The following is an 18781-nucleotide window of genomic DNA, read 5'->3' on the forward strand; positions in this document are numbered from 1 at the left end:
TTCAGGACTGGTTCTGTTGGGAAGATAGGAAGATCTAGTTGGATTGTTGGAGATTAATGGAATACGAAGTATATTGTTAGTGTTGCCTCCATCATATGATGGAGTGTAAAAGGATCTTGGTTGTAAGGACTGATGACTAAGAGGAAATTGGAAAAGGAAGAGGCGTGGTAGCATGGTGGGGCAGATTGTATAGATTAATACTATATAGGCTGAAAGAAATTGATATAATTCACATAATGAAAAGAAAAGGTACCTCCTTGAAGACAAATGCTTTCTGGAAAGGCTCTAATTGTTATAATAATAGTCCTTGAGTAGACGTGCATTTTCACTATGCTCTCTTGGGATCTGTTAAAAATTGGCTTGTCTTGCCTAAAGTTTCCAGTAGCTAGATTTGCAATGAATTTTGGGGTTGAGGATGGTGAATGCATACTAAATCAGCTTTGATCTAGATTTATTAAAGTATTTATCCTATTTTTTCTTATAAATAACTTATACTTGTGGATTACTTATTTTATTTCTCATAATTTTCATAGGTTACTTGATGCTTCTCCAAACCTTGTTCATGTACCTTTATTTTAGTCTTCATGTTAATCTAATTTACATTTGGGACAACTTTCTTTACCCCTGTAATTTGGGATTAGAAATGGATTTGAACTTTGAAACCCCTGAGATTTTTGTTCCGTTCCTTGTTCAAATTATCAACTTCTAAGTACTAGCTGCATGTCGCAATCTGTGCTCACCAATTTTGAAACATTTGAGCCTACTTACGATCGAGTTAAATATTCATATATTGTGGCCACTTGGTGTTGTATACTTTATGTATTTCTTTGACATTTCTGCATACATGTATGTAAACAATAAGATTATAGATGCTTAAGGCTCAAATTCTTTAGTTAAGGAATTTTGTACAAATCTTATAAAATGTAACCGTCTTCAAATTATGGTTAAAAGTTATTGATTCTGCTCTCAAAGTGTGACTATCTAATCTAATGTAAGCTTCATCTAGATCTGATTGTTGATGAACAACTTATTGCAGAAGGATTTTTGATAATGCTGATACTACTAATCTATATTCAATAGCTACTTATTATAAAAAATTATTGTTTATTAGTGATTTAAATGTAATTTCATCTACATGTGCTTCCTGTTGTTCTGTTTGTTTTACAGGAGCTGAATTTATCAGCACATTGGCAAACGACTTTAGTTCAGATATATTTAATTTTTTCCCCAGCAAAGTCTACTTCTGCTTCTCTATAATTGTTTATGGAATCCTGCAATGTTGTCTCCCTCATCCAGGTATCTAACAAATCTTGAAAAAAATATATTACATTTTTGAAATTTTTTCTGTTGAAATTAGGTATTCTGGCTTGTGTTGTGGTTATTGCATTTACACGTGTTAAAATTATTTACCTATGTAAATATGGAATCATAATTGATCATGATTTACATAGATCCATAAAGTCATCAGAATTAGTTGGTTAGTTTGTAATGAAATCATCACATATAAGTCATTACCATAAAAGCACAAAAAAGATGAATATGCATTTCCATTTCTGAATAGTGTTTAAGACAGGAAATGGACATGGGTCCATACATCTGGCACGCCACAAAATTTTACTTGAAAGTGCATTTTCTTTCTTTGTAAATCAAACCATTAATTACGATGTAAAGCGTGGAGTTGGTGGGGGTGTGGGGGTTTAAGCTCCCCTTAATACACACCTTTAGAGATAGTAAAAATCATCACATTCTTCCCTAATACCTATTCCTTTTTACTCCCTTTAGGCTTTAGCCCATCTCCTAGTGAGAGGACACTAATTGAATGAAAACTTGATACACACACCAAAAAAACAAACTCTCTTGACGCAGTAGTAGTAGTTTGCTTGTTTTCCAACCCGAGCCACCAATTCAAGGATCATTTTGTTGTGGTCACTAGACGTTGTCTGATGGGGGGAGAAGGGGTTGAGTAAGGGACTTTGCTTGGCTTGATGTCCTGTTGTTTCCATGCTCTGCTGGAGACTGGATTGCAGCCTTGGCAAACTTTGCCTCCTCGCTCTTACCCCACAAAACTTGGTAGAGTCCCGCTATGATCAATATTGCCCCTAGGATCCTGTCAACATATTTTTCGATCATTGTTAGTTAGATTACTCATCCAATTTAAAAAATAAAACTCTATCCAATTAACCAAAGTGACTAAATGATAAGCCACAAACCTTATGGAATACTACCTAACTTAGCTGCAAAATGGGTCATGCAAGTAGGTCATACTTAATTGCATGATTGATGAGTGCTCTGTTTTTTTTTTTTTTTTTCCTTTCTATTTTCATCCCTTTTCCTTTTCCTTAATTTAATCTCTCCTTTTTTGTGGGGTGGAGTATTAATATTGATTAGAGTTGCCTAGGATAGTGAAAGTTGAGATAGAAAGTTTGTGGGTGGGGGAGAAAGATATAGTAATACAAGAAGAAAATTTAGTACTGACCCTCCCAAGTAGAACTGCTCTCCCAAAGCAATGGAAGCCATAATAGCGACAACCAAAGTTTGAACAGGTTGATAAACTGCTACAAACACTGGGCCTCCCCTATCAATACACCATATTTGTACAGCGAAAGCGATCCCTGATGCTACCACTCCCTGCAAATGTATTGAATTAGTGAGCAAATTTTTCAAGTGAACATAACATTTCACAATAATATCTCATTTCAATTATTATTAGTTGCACCCTTGTAAAGTCATTAACTGGCATTTCATGATTAACTTAAAGTTCAGTTTACTGAAAGTGAAAAAAAAAAAAAAAAAAAAAAAAAGTAGCCAGAGCACCTAACCTATCAAACTTTAGGGAAAGTGATTTGTACTTATGTACATGATACGTGAACGATGTGCCAATTTCTATATTTTACCTGTTGACTATGGTCTCTTTTATCTGGGTTTGAACCTAATGGACATTCTTCCTTGGTTATGGATTCAAACATGTAATCTCTCCCTCATTTCTTCAAAAAAACCAAAATGGCTGATCTAAATAGCCAATAAAAATAAATAAGATCTTTTTTGGTGGTGTAGATGTGCGGTATTGTACTTCCTTCGTTCACTGTTAGTTACAACATTATACTTTAATCACATTTTAACATTTCACCACCTTTGTTAATTTATATGTTGGGTAAAATATAGTCATGTGAGTTCTTATTAGATTTATCTCAATTATATCAATTTTTATTTTCTTTTACTCATGTATAAGGATATAAAAGGTTGAAATTATGCATTGACAAGTGTGAAAGTCAAAATGTTGCAATTAAAAATGAATGGAGAAAGTATTTTTAGTATATAATAAATGTGAAGACACCTCTTAAATAATTACATTGATCTTACTTCAAAACCTCCCAATGTCGTCACTTGCTAATCTTCTAGTTGCTTTTGAGGTTCCAAAGAGTTGCAAATTACATACTTAAATCTCTAAAGAAGAACATTGTAATATTGTATATTCATATATGCTTGTATGGCTGTATTTTGTACTTGTACTATATAAATTTAGTGAGCTATTAGTCCAACGAGTTGTGGATTCCACATGGGTTGGGTTACCTATGATTATTGAGTGGGGAAATAGTTAAAATGTTGCTTTACTGACCAACCTTATTCTGTCTTTTTTCAACTAATTGACCAGACTTCATTTTACAAATCTCCCCCATTATTCAGCTCATTACTTCATATGAGGTGCTACATCGACTGAAAACTACTATACATGGGAGGCTATTGAATTGTATGTGCCCCCCTTATGTATCTAGAACCACTTCATAAGTTCTCCAATAGTTTAGGTAATTTAGTGAGTTACTGAGTTTAAATATCTTGATGATTGGTGCATCTTTTAAAGGTCATTTTCCCACTGTGCACCATAGGGAAGATGATGGTATAATGATCGCAGCCGTAGACTCATATCAACAAACTGCCTTGGACCCTTGGATGTTCTTAATTTTATTACTAATCACATGGTCATTGAACGAGCTTATCTATACTAAAAAAAAACAAATAAAGATACAAAAGGTTATGTTAAGGGTGTTTTGATGGTGCCTAATTGCTACAATATTTGTTGCCTAGCTAATGTAAGATTGTGAGAGGAAAATTTTCTGTAACAACTATGTGTCACATGAACTTGATGTTATTGTGTAGTACTGTATAATATGCATAATTGCATAATAATTAATGTGTGTATTATTGTGTGTTTATACTTAAAATTTTGAGTTGCTTACCGCATACATGATAGTGAAGAGTTCACTACCCGAATGGAATTTCCAAGCTTCAAAGTCCCTCTCAAAGATGGCAGCGATAACCATAAACTGTATCAACCCAAAGAAGCAAGTGTAGGAGGTGACAGAGAGCCGTGCTGGGTACTTCTTCAGAACAGGTGCCTGCAAGACTAGCCAACCAGACCATGACAGGCAATGTCCAATTAGGAAGATGCATCCCAAGGTCCAACTCTTGCCATTGGCATCTCCTAATGAGAGAAGCACCGGCGTCGTATCGTGGAGTTCTTTGTTGGGGGAGTATATCACTGGACCTTGGTATAATGTAATAATTGTGGCCCCTGCTACACAGCATGCTGTTCCTAGCACCTTCGCTATACCATCCTTTCTGTCTAGTCTCACCTTCTCTATCCTGCAGAATTTCCAACCAAGCTTTTCAATACCACCGTCCTGCTGTGATTGTCTCTTTTTATAATATAATAATAAACCATTGTTTGAACAAAATACATTTATTAGTATTATTACACGTCCCGTTCATGTCCTTATTATCTATTATTAGCAACTACTATTTGTTAGAATTATTTTATATTATTTTGGGATATAAATGCCCAATCGTGTGTAAACTGCACTGATTACTTAGATGTGACAGTTCTCTTCGGAACAAGCCTAGAAAGAACTTATAACACACCCAATGAGATAGAGAGGAGTAATTGTTTTTAGGTGCCTGTGTGTACCTTTAATTTTATCAATAATATCTGAAGTATGTTCTTGTATAAATTTCGACATTTTTCTTGTGAGATTACGTTGATGATGTATTCTCTTTATGTTTTGCATAAAACATTTGCATGTTTAATCTGATGTACAGTTTGATTGTGAATAGTGCTTTAAGAGATGGACAAGCTGACCTGAGAAGTGCAGCCATGAGGAAGGTGAGAGCAGGCACAGAATTCTGAACAGCCGAGGCGAAAGTGGGCGATGTATTGTCCAAACCCAGCAAGTAGAATCCTTGGTTTGCTGTTATTCTGTGAAAAGGTACGTACATAAGATAATTCATTAATTATTTTCCATGTCACTGCGTTAAATGTTTATTATTGGAAGTGTGTGATCATCTTGTATATGAATCATACCCAACTAGTGCCAGAAGGAAGAACTGAACTAAGAATGAAAAAGTAATGGCAGGCCTCTCTTTCCTGATAGCAAAACAAGACAGTTAGTAGCCTTCATGTAGTTTAAGGACATGTATTGACCCAAAAACAAACATGTAAATGTAAGAAGAACTGAGTGATCATTGTTCAAGGACATACTTTTCGAGAAAATAGGCGAAAGGAAGGAGGAGAAGCAAAGCTATGACATTCCTATAGACAGGGAAGACAAGCTTGCTCACTCCCATGTTAAGAGCAGCTCTAGAGACCACATGAAAACCGGCATACCCAAACTGCAACGCCAGCATAGCGGCATGCAGCTGGAACTTTTCGGGGATTGAACACCACATCCTATTAGAGTGAGCGGCACCACTATCTGCCATTTTTACTAAAACTATTAAGCACTAGTTTCAGAATTTGATGGGAGTAAAAAGAGAGGGAAGGATAGAGATGTTGAGATTTTGGACCAAAGTTGCGGAGTATAAATATAAGAATACAAGGGAGTGATTGGGTCCCTATATGGTATGACTTCATGGCCCACAATGTAGGGCCATAAAAGAAGTTATACTACTAATTTTAAAAAATGAGGCTTCCAAATGAATTTGGTTGTTTTCAATATATATCCTTGTTGCTAGACTTTTTCTAATTTTCTCTCTCTTAATGTATTGCTAAGCTGAAAAGACAGTCTCTAATTGCTATAAGGAACAAGGTTCTGTTTGGAGGCATGCGAATAATCATGGGTAATAGAGGAGTAGGGAAAAAGGGAGAAAGCCAGAAAAGAGAGAGAAATAGGTGATTGTCTATGAATTGAAGCCGCCATTGATAGATAGAATAAGATAGCATGCACGCACGAGGGGTGGTGGGTTACTCCCATGCGTGCCTTCTTCCTTAGTACCCCACCATCACCCTCCCACAGTCCCACCCTCCTCTCTCATACACTTGTATTGACTTAATAAATATTACTTTAATCTCCTTATTAACTTTAATAAATACATGAATTAATACAAACAATTTTGACTATTTTAAACAATTATACCTTTCTTCTCTCCTTTACTTTCTCCCATCACGAATGTGTTATCATCCAACAAGTAAATTACAATATGGCCTGGCTGGTCATAGGTTTTTGTAGATGTGATGAACAACACTGCGTTTTCTAGTGTCTAGAATTATTAACATTTTTTATGTTGTAACATTATACTTCACAATATTTATTGCAGTCTTCTCTGTGATTTGGAAGATTGAAGAGAACTAGTATCCGTGAGCTTTACTCATACTATTATAAGAATATTTTTATCGGTGTCTAATGGATTATTATATCCCCCGTGTCAATAATAATATTTTTTTATTACTTCTTATAATACTCGCTGTGAGTATTTCATAATGTTATGCATCTTAACTTCTTAAGATGATACTCCGTATAAGATAGTAAAACCATCTCGTCCAAAAAAGAAAGAGTAAAAACTTTTGTTAAACTCTTACAGTATATTACACATGTACAATAAACTTTTATACATCATGTGATACTATAAGAAAATTAAGGAGTGAAATCGACTTTATTTTAAGAGGGTTGCAAGTTTTAAAAATATTCTGTAATTATGTGACTTTTAATGTAGAGCATTTGGGAAGTTTGTATAGTCTTGTGCTACCTGCTTATATATTTAGATATGTGACTGTAGGTGGATATTGGATTTGCTTCACTATGAAACAGATGAACATGAATACTCTATGATATGCCCTCTATTACTTGACCATAAGAGTGATGTTTGAGATCATTGTGTCTAAGATGAGCATTTGTTGCTTAACAAAATTGTGATCAAGGAATGTCAAGTTATAAATTTTGTTTCATGTCATGGATCACTGAGTAATCTGTAGGTGATCTCTAGAGGCCTTGAACAATGTGAAAATGGTGTTCTTGATGGTTTGAGTGGTGGTAATGAAGCATTGGTAATTAAGGAAGTTCAATGGTGGCGGTAGTGGTGGCGAGCATAAGGTGGTACTATGATCGAAAATTGTGGTGTCACGTAGCAGAATACTTAAAATTGATGTGGCAGTATTAGATGATATTGCAATATTGCCAAGTAAATTAGTCTAGCTGGGTCAATTTCTTTCAAAAATATATGTATGAGAATTCTGGATTATTGTCTTATTGCAATAACATCGTATGGATATACAGAGTTATTCATCACAGATATGAGTTTGTTGAATTGAAGGGTTCAATTTAGTGGTATTTAGATTTGCTAATGGCTTGCATTGATAAAAACTGATGACAGATTAGACCTCTAGAGAAAATTCTTATGCAAAGGTCTTCAAGCTCAGCAAAATTAAAAGAAATACTTGAGTTTTTGGAAGCTAAGGTTAGGAAATATTGGATGTAATAGAGAATAAGAGGTAGAATGAAGAAGTAGTGGATTGAGCTTATAGGATTATATTTGACTTGGCTAAAACCAACAATGGACATTACCGTTTATTGGAATTAGTTAAGGGATTGAATTCAGACAGTTGATCTAATGTATGTGCTTGATTTTTTTTCTTATGGTTGTATTCTTTTTTATTGGAAGTCTCTTTTAAATTTAAGTAATTAATCTAAATGTATTTTCCCTTATCTAAATCTGAAATATTTTTTAATCTTGAAGATCTTATTTGAATTTAACTCAACTTTATTAGCAGAAGTATAAACAACAAAGCCATGTGTAGGCTTCTTTGTAGACCTACTGTATTAGGTGTGCTTATCATTATAGGTGGGAGTTTGATGTTGTATTATTATTAGTATTGTTGTGTTTTTGTTTGCTTTTCTGGTTATTGAAAAACTAGTACTCATAATTATATATCCTCTTGACAACTTATTATGGAATTATCTTCAAGCTATGTGTGTGTAATATGTGGGGTTTTCATAAATAAACAATCTCTAATTGTTGTTTCTTGTGTCACTTGCATGGTATGGTTGTGTACTTTTGGACCACCTCAAACCAACCCTAGGAGCTTCTTCGTCGACTCAAACCACATCTTAGTAATATTTACTATGAAATGTTGAAATTATGTCTAGTTGTGTTATAGAAAAATTTCACAAATAACCAACTTGGATAATTAAGGGTATTTGTGTCGAGCATGAAACAAAGTTTGAAAGTTGATAACTAAAAAATGCTTGAATCAAAGGAAACTGAAACTCAAGGTACCAAAAAAATTTAAAAAAAAATAAGGAATATAAATAATTAAGTGCCAAACTAGAATCTCAGCAAACTTATTCAATTTGGAAAATTTTATACTTTAATAACATACCATCCATCATAAAAGCAAACTCCTTTCGGCCGTACATGTACTGCTTTGCTTATATACAATACTATGCCATTATTAACTCTTAATTGTCGGTTGCATCCCTCATTATTAGGTCAAATGACATAATCAGTTACAATCTAATTAAAATGTTAGGAATATTCATATCTGCTGACTAGCAATAGTGAAATGAAAATATGCAGCTAAGAACATGTGTGTAGCAATGTACCAATGGTGCTCTTTTTCCTATCTTTTTTTTTTTTTTACTAATTAATTGAGATTTGAGAATCTTTTTTCTTATTTGTGCACATATAAAAGATTTTGGAGTTATATTATGGAAAGAGTAAAGAAAATAATTTATACTTTTGATGCAAACATCTTGTTTATATAAGGAAAAATTCTCATTCCTTTAACCTTTTCTTAAATTCTCACTTTTTGTGAATCCCAATACAGACCTAGTGTCTACTGAAGAATGAAGATGCCATTGAGTGAGCCTCATCATGACACTCTGCACAGTTAAACAGTTAGTAACAGTTTTTAAAATATGTCTAAAATAAATCATATGCTAAAGATTGTTCAATCAAGCACAATTTTTGTAGTTAAATACTAGGAAAAAGAAAAGGTTTTTCAAACCATTACTCCCTTCATTTTGAAATAATAGTCACATTTTATCCAATAATTGTTGGTTAGTGGTAAATTTGTTTTCACTAGCAGTAGCAGTAAACAAATTACTAAAGTTGGAATTTTCATTATTATGAAATAGGCAGAAAGAAAAAAAAAAAAATGTTACATTATTTAAGAATGGATGGGGTTTTAATTTACAAAAAGACCTCTTATAATAGTTGGTATTTTTTTCATTTCCCGTCACTTAATTTAAGTGATTGTATATTAGAAATTTCATTCATAAACCATTATTACTTTGTATGATATAAAATGTGATTTCTTTTAACCATCCAAAATAATACCTGTATTAAGTATAGGAGATTATTAATATCAAACAGTTATACTCTGTTAGTGAGATTTTTTTCAGGAATTCAGGAGTATAGGGTCCACCCATTTGATCTTTTAAACCCAAAATTTGCAAAAATAGACCACTTTTAACTGGTATAGCACCATGGTGTTGAAAAGAAGAAAAGTAGCCAACAAGAAGAATCCAACTTTACCACCAGACATTTAAAATCATAAATCTAACATAATCTTTTTTGTATAACTACCCACAGATTATAATCAATATGATCAAAGGTCATTAATTTTCTTTTTAACGCCTTCTTAAGATTGATTATTAGTCCTCTTCTTAAGGAAAACTTAATAGAGGTGCTTCCACTAATGTTTCCTCACTTAGCAGGTGTTCCCTTATTGTGGGTTATGCTCTGCTATCCTCACCTCTACTTTATGAGACATACTGACCCCTCTTCCTCTCCCTTTGACACCATCATCATCACTGTAAATTTCAACTTCTTTCTTTACATATTTTATTATCAAAATCATGTTTATTTTTGATTTAAATATATTAAAATGGATAAAAGCTGCACTAACCAAGTAAAATAAATTTCTTAATCTGACAACCCAAGCTTTATTATGTGTATGCCACAAATATTTTTTTTTAATTGGAATATATTGGTGTTTCATGACTTTCATCCAAACGTGTCAAAAACTAATCCGACCCTACTAAATTTAACCAAACTCAAGACTCAAATCATAATTCGACTTGCATGGGCATAATAATTTAGTATGACCCAAATTGAACTATACCTAACCCAGTGTGCAAAATTGACATCTCTAGTTGCATTAAACATGTCATAAGGGTAAAGTAGACATTTCAGTATGTTATTGTATAAATACTAGAGGGGTGACCCGGCCTGCATGAACCGGTCGGACACCACCCTGACCAATACAGGTTGTGAAATTGATTACCCATCTGCACAACTTCCTCCTCTTTTGGGTTACATAATTAAGTACATGGCTGACAGCTATAGCTGATTTAGTTTTGCACGAGAGGATCTCTTCTATGGTCAAATTTGTATGAAAAATTGACTCCTATTTTGGAGATTAGGACTATTCAGGATCCGACCTGTTTTTGGTCGGGTCAAACTGTAGCATTTATATGATTTCTAGGGGCAGTTGTGTTGTGTTAAGATCCTGGCATGTACATACCTTATGCTCATTTTGATCCTATGGTTGCTTCAATTGTTAGTCACCCTCTCAATCTCTCATCACATGCTATCAATTTCTGTTTTCGAGTATTCGAGAAATGTGATTGATCTGATTGTAATAACCAAGTGTCCTTTGTTCTATCAGAAATTTTCAAGGAATTTAAGTCATGAAGAGTATTATACTCATCTAATGACTTGAAATTTAATTTAAGTGGGACTTGACTATGTTTTATCGTATTTAGGCAAACATTGTTTCAAGGATATTTTATGCATACCGAGTCATATAGAGTATTGTACGACTTGTTCATATAGGGCTTGACTAGGGAGAATTGTTTGCATTTTTTTTTCTTTTTGGATAATTCGTGCAAAATCACCCATGATCTCGAGTTATATTTCCTGAAAAATATCATCTATTTCTATGATTTTTACTCTTTACATATAATCGCTTAAACCTCTTAAAACTTTACATTTTCCATATGTTGTGTTTGCAGCTAGCAAATTACCTTCCCCTAGTACTTCAAATGACGATTATGCCCTCAGGCCTCAGTAGTGGAAGATTAGTATGAGTAAAACATGAGATATTAGGTGTGGAAAGATTATTACTTTCAAATGTAATGGATAGTTTACCACAAATCTGAAACTGATGTGCATATACCTGGCCTGTAACTTTCAAGCTTAATGGTGACCCTTTGCATTCATTTTTAGGAAGCCTTTTTTGAAGTTGACAGTACTTTTGTTTTTTTTATCGACTTTAATGCTAATCTCCCTTTATTTTAATTTTTTACGAGTTTAAAAAAAAGGTCCTAAATTTATCGTGCAAGGTGTGAAAAGGCGGGATATTCATCCCTTGAATCCTTGATAGCCAAATTCTTTTCTTTTTGTTCCTTTTGTCCTCTTATCTTCCTTGTTTCTCTTTATGCCTTTTTTATTTGATTTACCAAATCTTGATGGTGTTGTGCAAATTAAAGGGGAAAATGTATCACCTCGTGAGTTATATCATGTAGACAATAGCAATTATAGTACCGGCCTACAAAGAGGCTCGTACCTTGGACATGGTATTGCAATGGGAGATTGGATGTACGCAACCTTACTTTTACTATAGTGCAAAAAGAATGTGAACGCTGAACCCTAACTCACACAAGAGGCTCTATTAAGATATACGGAATTATTTGCATGATTGTATAATTGTCATGTTTGATTGGCTTAAGTCCCATTTGCATGCATGAATCTATTTGGCTCTTTACATGAAATTTTTTCACCCTCTTGTGTTTTGTTCTTAATAATTGTAAAACTGTTGTCTGTAATAGCATGTGATGAAGCTATTTAGAAATTAGCTGATTCTTTTCCCACTTGTATTTCCTCAGCAATAATTGACAGCATAAGGTTGCTATTCATGGTACATCCTCTTCAATTGGACAATCTTATGATAGAAGCTTCTGCAATCTGAGAGCGTTTCTTACGGCTGCTAGTGAGGCAGTGACTCAGCCATTAACTTTGCGGCTGGAACAGTTGAACTAGTCATTTATCTCTTTCAAGGTTTGACTCTAAAATTTTTAATACTAAATTGTCTATGTATGTAAGAACTAGGATGGAGTATGTGTTATTCTTTGATTGTTATCTAAGTAATGGGAGCCTATACCTTGCTCTTTAGATTTTAAAAATTTGCTCTTACTAAGTTACTAGCGCATATTGTGCACACACTAAACAAATTAGCATGTGGATCACATAATGACATACACTAGGGGGAGCATATGTTTTTTAAAAACATGGTATAATTTGACATGCTAACTGTGAAAAAAATCCCACTTTAAACCTTAAAGCTCTCTAATTGGCATCCTTTTACACAGGTTGGGAAAAAGAAAATTTCTTCCCTTATCCACTCTCCAACCCCAAAACGCACCAGGGTGTATATAAAAAAATACTCCAACCCTAACCTCACCTTGAATGTAGAAATCAAAACTTCTCAACTTTTACAGATGAATTGGTGTTTGTTGAGATTGGCCATACTCGAATCTATCTATAAATATAACTAAAGTAATTACCGCTGATGTCATTATTTTCCACATGTCAACTTCTTGTAAAAAATTTTCCCTCCAAAACTAATAATGACATCATTAATTTTTTTATCAACATAAATAAAAATTTGAAAATGCTAAATTAATTATATATTTTTCTAATAGATTTTATATTTGAATTGACTTATTATGCAATTTCTATTGGAGAATTAAAGGAAGGTCAGACTATTTCATTTCTTATAGACATTACGGAGTATCTTTTTCTCCTACTCCATATATTTTATACAGTACAAATTATATGAATTAGGGTGTTCACTCTTTATTAATTTATCAATTTATTAGATTTTTTAAAAATTATTTCTACTACGTACATATTACACACAAATAAGCTAAAAGATATTGTTAAATAAAATCATAAATTATTGTTAAACTCGTGCATCGCACGAGCCTAATCTAGTTCAATAATAAGTTTGTCAACCACTCTTGATACGTCTATTCCTTCATCTAATAGTTAGCAACACAAAAGAACATAGTTTAAGTGTGCAATTAGACGCTTATTTGACATATGTACCTAATTTGTATAAATCAGATAAGAGCAGAACATAATGGAAAGGAAAGATTTCCAAAGCAAGAGTCCAAGAGTATGTAGTGAACCACTTTGGTTTGTAAACTGTCTGGAAGAAATCATTTGGCTCACCCTAACTCGATCTAGCGGTTCTAATCAAGATAAGGGAGCAAGAAACAGTTACAAAAAAAAGCTATTTGTTTTTTTCTTCTAGTCTCTTTACTGAATTTGGTATTTCATTAAGCAAATGCAATTTGGCATAGGAGTTCTTCATTCGGATTTATCAATCTTCTCATGTCCCTTAATTTGGGAAGATCTCTTTAGCTCTATGTGGCTTGGCACATATGTAGCTCTTTTCTTCTAGTAGGTATTTTCACTACTAATCCTTTTATTGCTTTTGTTTGGCTCTTATAAAATAAAGTTATTCCTAACTCTTGCCCCTACCATGAAACAATTTTCTTGATCTAGGAAGAGGTATTGAAGTTAGATACGTCGTGGTATTTATGTTTGAGGCTATATTATGGCTAATATTTGGATATTAAGTTCTATGGAGGATTAATGTTTCTATCGAGATTCACTTTTGAGGATTTAATCTACAAAGCACGAATACTTTTGGGACTTGAGGTGTCTTGCTTCCGAAAAACTTAACCCTATTTTTAGATAGAGAGAAATGGAGGAAAAGGAAGAGAAGAGAAAAGGAGGGATGCATCATCTAAAATTCCTAAATAATAATTTTACTAGTCTCTAAGTCAGAAGGAGACCATAGAGTAAAAATGTAGAGAATTACAGGTGGCACCATCTAAAAGTACGAGTAGTCGTAAATTTAAAATTTGAAGTTATATGTATGTATTGCATGATCAAGCTATTGATATGCAATTATACCTAGAACAAAAAATCGGTGGATCGATGAATGAAATCATGAATTGAGGTACCAATTTGTGTTTGCTGATATTTTTTGCCCCTTTTGACCGGAAAATCCTATTGATATGATGACTTTAGTGCTATCAAGTATTGATACAAGCTAAGATTTGCATGGCCTCTTGCTTTTCTTTTTACTGATGATCACTCTCCACTTTGTTTATCTTCTCACCTTTTTTTAGATTTTCACAAAATAAATGGATCTTTTGTCAATTATAATTAGAAAAGATATTTTTTGTGGGGCGACACGTAAGTTAATTTAATTAGTGTTAATTAATCACGCCATTAAATCAAATTCCTATGATATTAACATGAAATGATGTTAAATCCTAAGATTAACATGTTAAAAACCTTTGATTATATAGTACAACTCTGCTGCAATTTGTGACTTGCTTTAGTTGAACATACTTGATGTTGAAACTACTTTTTCTGGCATGGCATGGTTGACATTTGATTACAAATGTTTCTCTATGGGATTATTTATTAAAGTCCTTTTCACTTTTTTCTAATTTTTTTTATTTTTTATTTTTTTTATTACTATATTTTTGTAAGATAGGGTTGGTGTGGAAGGAGGTTTAAAGATATTCAGGAAAGATAAAATAACAGGTTAAATTTTTGCAAGGTTAATTCTATTTTTTATTTTAATGGATTAATATTTTGCAAAGATTTGTATGGATTAATGGATTATAAGATACTCTCTTTATTTTTTTTTACGGAAATTTCATGAAATGCCCCTGAGTAATTTTTTTATTCACCAAATACCCATCAAAACTTTCAAATTCACCAAATACACTTGAGTTTAAGAAAATTGTCACCAAATGCCCTTAATGACTAACGGCGGTTAACACCGTTAGTCATTAAGGTTAAATATGCCACGTGGCATACTGCCATTGGTTCTCTTTTAAGTAATTAACCAATTAATTTAATTAATTACTTAATTAATATAAAAAAATAGTTTCAAAAAAAAAATATATTAAAAAAAAAAATTAAACCCACCCCCAGCCACCCCCTCCCCTACCAAAGCCAACCCCTGCCAGCGGCCGTCGGCGCCGGTGGTCCCCCTCCCCCTAGCCGAAACCGGCGCCGGTCGCCGGCAAGGCCAGCCCCCCCCCCCACCCTCGACAACCCCTCCCTTACCCCCAGCCCCCTCTTCCTCCGTTTCCCCACCCCTTAAACCCCTCCCCATCCCTCGAAAAATCCCCCATCCTTCGCGGCCGGCGTCCAAACTCCCTCCCCGGCGCCGGCGAACCTTTTTCGCCCAACTCCCCTCTATCCCCACCCTAAACCACCACTCAAAAAACCCGAAAAACCCCTTAATCGAAAAAACCCCAAATCGAAATCTAAGGTTTCGATTTGGGGGTTTTTCGGTTTTTTGGGTGGTGGTTTAGGGTGGAAAAGGGGATGGAATGGCGGGGGGTGGGGCGAAAAAGATTCGCCGGCGCCGAGGAGGGGGTTTGGACGCCGGCCGCGAAGGAGGGGGGGTTTTTCGAGGGATGGGGAGGGGTTTATGGGGAGGGGAAACGGAGGGAGAGAGGGCTGGGGGTAGGGGAGGGGGTGTCGAGGGTGGGGGGCTGGCCTCGCCAGCGACCGACGCTGGTTCCGGCTTGGGGGAGGGGGACCACCGCCGACAGCCACTGGCAGGGGCTGGTGGTGGGGCGGGGTGGGTCTTGGGGATGGTGGGGGTATTTTTTTTAAAGTTTTTTTTTTTTATATTTTAAAGTTTTTTTTAATAATTAATTTATTTATATTACAACAACCAATTAGAGCCTGCCACGTGGCATATTAGTCATTAATGACTAACGGTGTTAACAGCCGTTAGTCATTAAGGGCATTTGGTGAATTTTTTTTAAACTCAGGAGTATTTGGTGAATTTGAAAGTTTTGATGGGTATTTGGTGAATAAAAAAATTACTCAGGGGCATTTCATGAAATTTCCGTTTTTTTTATATATATTTTTTTAAAACAAGATACTCTATTTTACTGCTCGTTATTGTAGAAACATAGCAAGCTGAGGAGAGATGTGAGGTATATTTCTTTTGTCATCTATTAATCAATTACTTGACCTAAACTCAAATTGTACTTTAATACTATATCCGTTTCATATTATTTGCAATGATTTGATATAAAAGTAGAGAAGAAAAATGTCTAATCGTTGTAAATAATAGTATGAAACAGAGGTAGTATGACTTAATTATGATCTAAATACTTATGGTATTACCATTAACAGTATATATTCACATTCAATATGGAAACTATGTAGAAAGTGATAAACTTAGTTTGAAATGGACTTAGGTTTTTTTTTTTTTTTTTAGGGTGAGGTGCACAACAACTAACGTTAGATATTGGATAAATCTGCCCTTCAAAACTGTCACCACAATCCTCCATTTTGCTTGTGCTTTTGTTAGATGGTGCTAATAGCAAACGAAATGTTTAGAGCTACATATCTATAGCGGTTAGTAATTTAGTACGACCAAGTGTTGGTCAAGTAGTAAGGAAAGGAACCTGTTAGTAATTTAGTACAACCAAGGGCCTGTTTACATGAACTGAACTGATTGGAGCTGAACTGAACTGAGCTGAAATGAATATTTTATGAGAGAAGGAAGTTAGGAACTGAACTGAATTGATTGGAGCTAAACTGAACTAAACTAAACTGAATTGCAATTTAGCTGAAGTGAATAGGCCCCAAGTGTTGATCAAGTACTGTAATAAGGAAAGATTGGAGGTTTAATCCTTGTTAGCCATACTCACAAGGGAAAATAATACGACGTATTTTGCTTACCTACTAAAAAATTATGTAGTAGATTAGTGAAAAAGATTGGGCCATTGCTCAATTTCAGCAACTTGGTACTTGTGATTGGGCCATTGATCATTCATAATAATGTTTTAAAAATGCAAAGAATGAGGACACTCTTGAATCTGATTCCCAACTTTGTCATTCAAAATTACTCGTATGTCTTAAAGCTATCATACAGATCATAGTATCAAATGTCTACAGTCTACATCTACTCGTAAATTTTTTTCATCTGTTTTAGACTTTTAGGGCTTCAAGCAGTCGCGCTTGTAGTTTAGGGATGACTCCCTTATCATTGTGTACCAATAATTAGCAGCCTAATATGTTGCTCAAATATTTTGTGATACACAAATTGCTCAAGTTTTAAGGTGTAAAAGAAATCTATTTAGGCCCCGTTCTTTAGAGCTGCTTTGCTCTGCTCTGCTCTGCTGAAATCTGCTCTGCTTTGCTCTGCTCTGCTCTGCCCAGAAGCTCAAAAGAACAGGACCTTAGTTAGTCATCAAATACAGAGTACCAAAGTTGATCACCTAATCAATTCTAACAACTTAAACTTTGAAAGTTGATATCTAAGGCAATTATTATTGCGAAATTGTTACCCTTTTTTATTTTTTGTTACCTTGATTGAGAGCAACATGGATGTCATTTCGGAACACTACCAATACAACTATCAATGGAGAAGACTCTCCTCAGCTCCTTGAATGATATGGCTGTCATTTCATTATCTCATTCGTCTTGAAGATGGCTCTTGCACCAACTGTAGAGGTCATAGAGGTTTCATTTCATTCTCGTAGTCTATTTTTAATTAATTGCGCATAATTTCATTTTTATTATATCAATGTAACATCATTTCTACGTTTGTACATGGTATATATAATAGTCATCATACATAACACAGTTATAAATACCTAGAAAAAGGTTAGATATGAAATTACAATTGGCCCTCTCTATCACATTACCCTGACTCATATTTGTATACTTCTAACACCATTTGGCATTCTACACAATTTCTAGTCATCGATTTAATTTAGTTTTTATTGGTGGACATAGGGTTTTATTTAGGTCAAATCAATGTTAGAAAAAAAGTAATTCATAATAATTGAAATGTTGGGATGATGTTTAAGATTACACATAATGTATTTTAAATGATTTGTTTTGAAATAATTGTATAGGAGTAGAGTTGGTATTTTAAATAGTGATATAAAAAATAAAAAAATAAAAAAAAAGAGTAATAAGTTTTTCCTTAATTTGTTTAAAGAACTTAAGTTCATCAATTAAAACTGGATCTTAAGTACGACTATTTATCACAACAATAACTAAATGATTACAAAAATAAACTCTTAGTCTGTTTTTTAGAAGAGCTGTTATTTCAATGGAAGAGGATTGGAAGTGAAATATGATAAACAAACATGAGTATTAATCAAAATAAAGTTCTCAACTCAATCGAATACTTTTGTGACCTATGTACCCATCCTATAACCCGTAACCATTAACAACATATGAACATTATCATTTGTTTCCATTTACGATCCCATACAAAAGATACAAACCTAACGCTCAAAATGTAACTGGTTACAAAAGATTATCATCAATAACTAAATTATCGATCGATAAGACCTATAGTAGTAAATTGGAGTGTAGCTACTTATTATTATCTAGAATCATAGATCATCTATAAGCCCTATGATAGCTAATTGAAGCT

At 34.0% G+C, this 18781-nt stretch overlaps 1 protein-coding gene across 1 annotated transcript; it reads right to left on the reverse strand.

The window, feature by feature from the left end:
• Positions 1 to 1521: 1521 nt before the first annotated feature.
• On the reverse strand, positions 1522 to 5836 carry LOC145613428 (protein WALLS ARE THIN 1-like). Its single transcript, XM_081668531.1, has 6 exons — positions 5534 to 5836; positions 5357 to 5419; positions 5135 to 5251; positions 4236 to 4641; positions 2477 to 2628; positions 1522 to 2107 (listed from the first exon to the last, which is right to left on the reverse strand). The coding sequence occupies exons 1-6, from the start codon at positions 5752 to 5754 to the stop codon at positions 1930 to 1932; spliced, it is 1137 nt and encodes a 378-aa protein (XP_081524657.1). The 5' UTR covers positions 5755 to 5836; the 3' UTR covers positions 1522 to 1929.
• Between the last annotated feature and the right edge of the window lie 12945 nt (positions 5837 to 18781).

This window comes from Chenopodium album, chromosome 25, assembly GCF_948465745.1.
Source record: "Chenopodium album chromosome 25, dcCheAlbu1.1, whole genome shotgun sequence".
Lineage (NCBI taxonomy): Eukaryota > Viridiplantae > Streptophyta > Magnoliopsida > Caryophyllales > Amaranthaceae > Chenopodium > Chenopodium album.

What these genes read in the sequence shown, in the direction of transcription:
- LOC145613428 (XM_081668531.1), bottom strand. Translation starts at nt 5,754, where the DNA reads ATGGCAGATAGTGGTGCCGCTCACTCTAATAGGATGTGGTGTTCAATC. An exon ending in TTCCTTCTGGCACTAGTTGG is followed by an intron (nt 5,252 to 5,356) that starts GTATGATTCATA and finishes ACCTTTTCACAG; the next exon opens with AATAACAGCAAACCAAGGAT. An exon ending in CTCATGGCTGCACTTCTCAG is followed by an intron (nt 4,642 to 5,134) that starts GTCAGCTTGTCC and finishes GAAATTCTGCAG; the next exon opens with GATAGAGAAGGTGAGACTAG.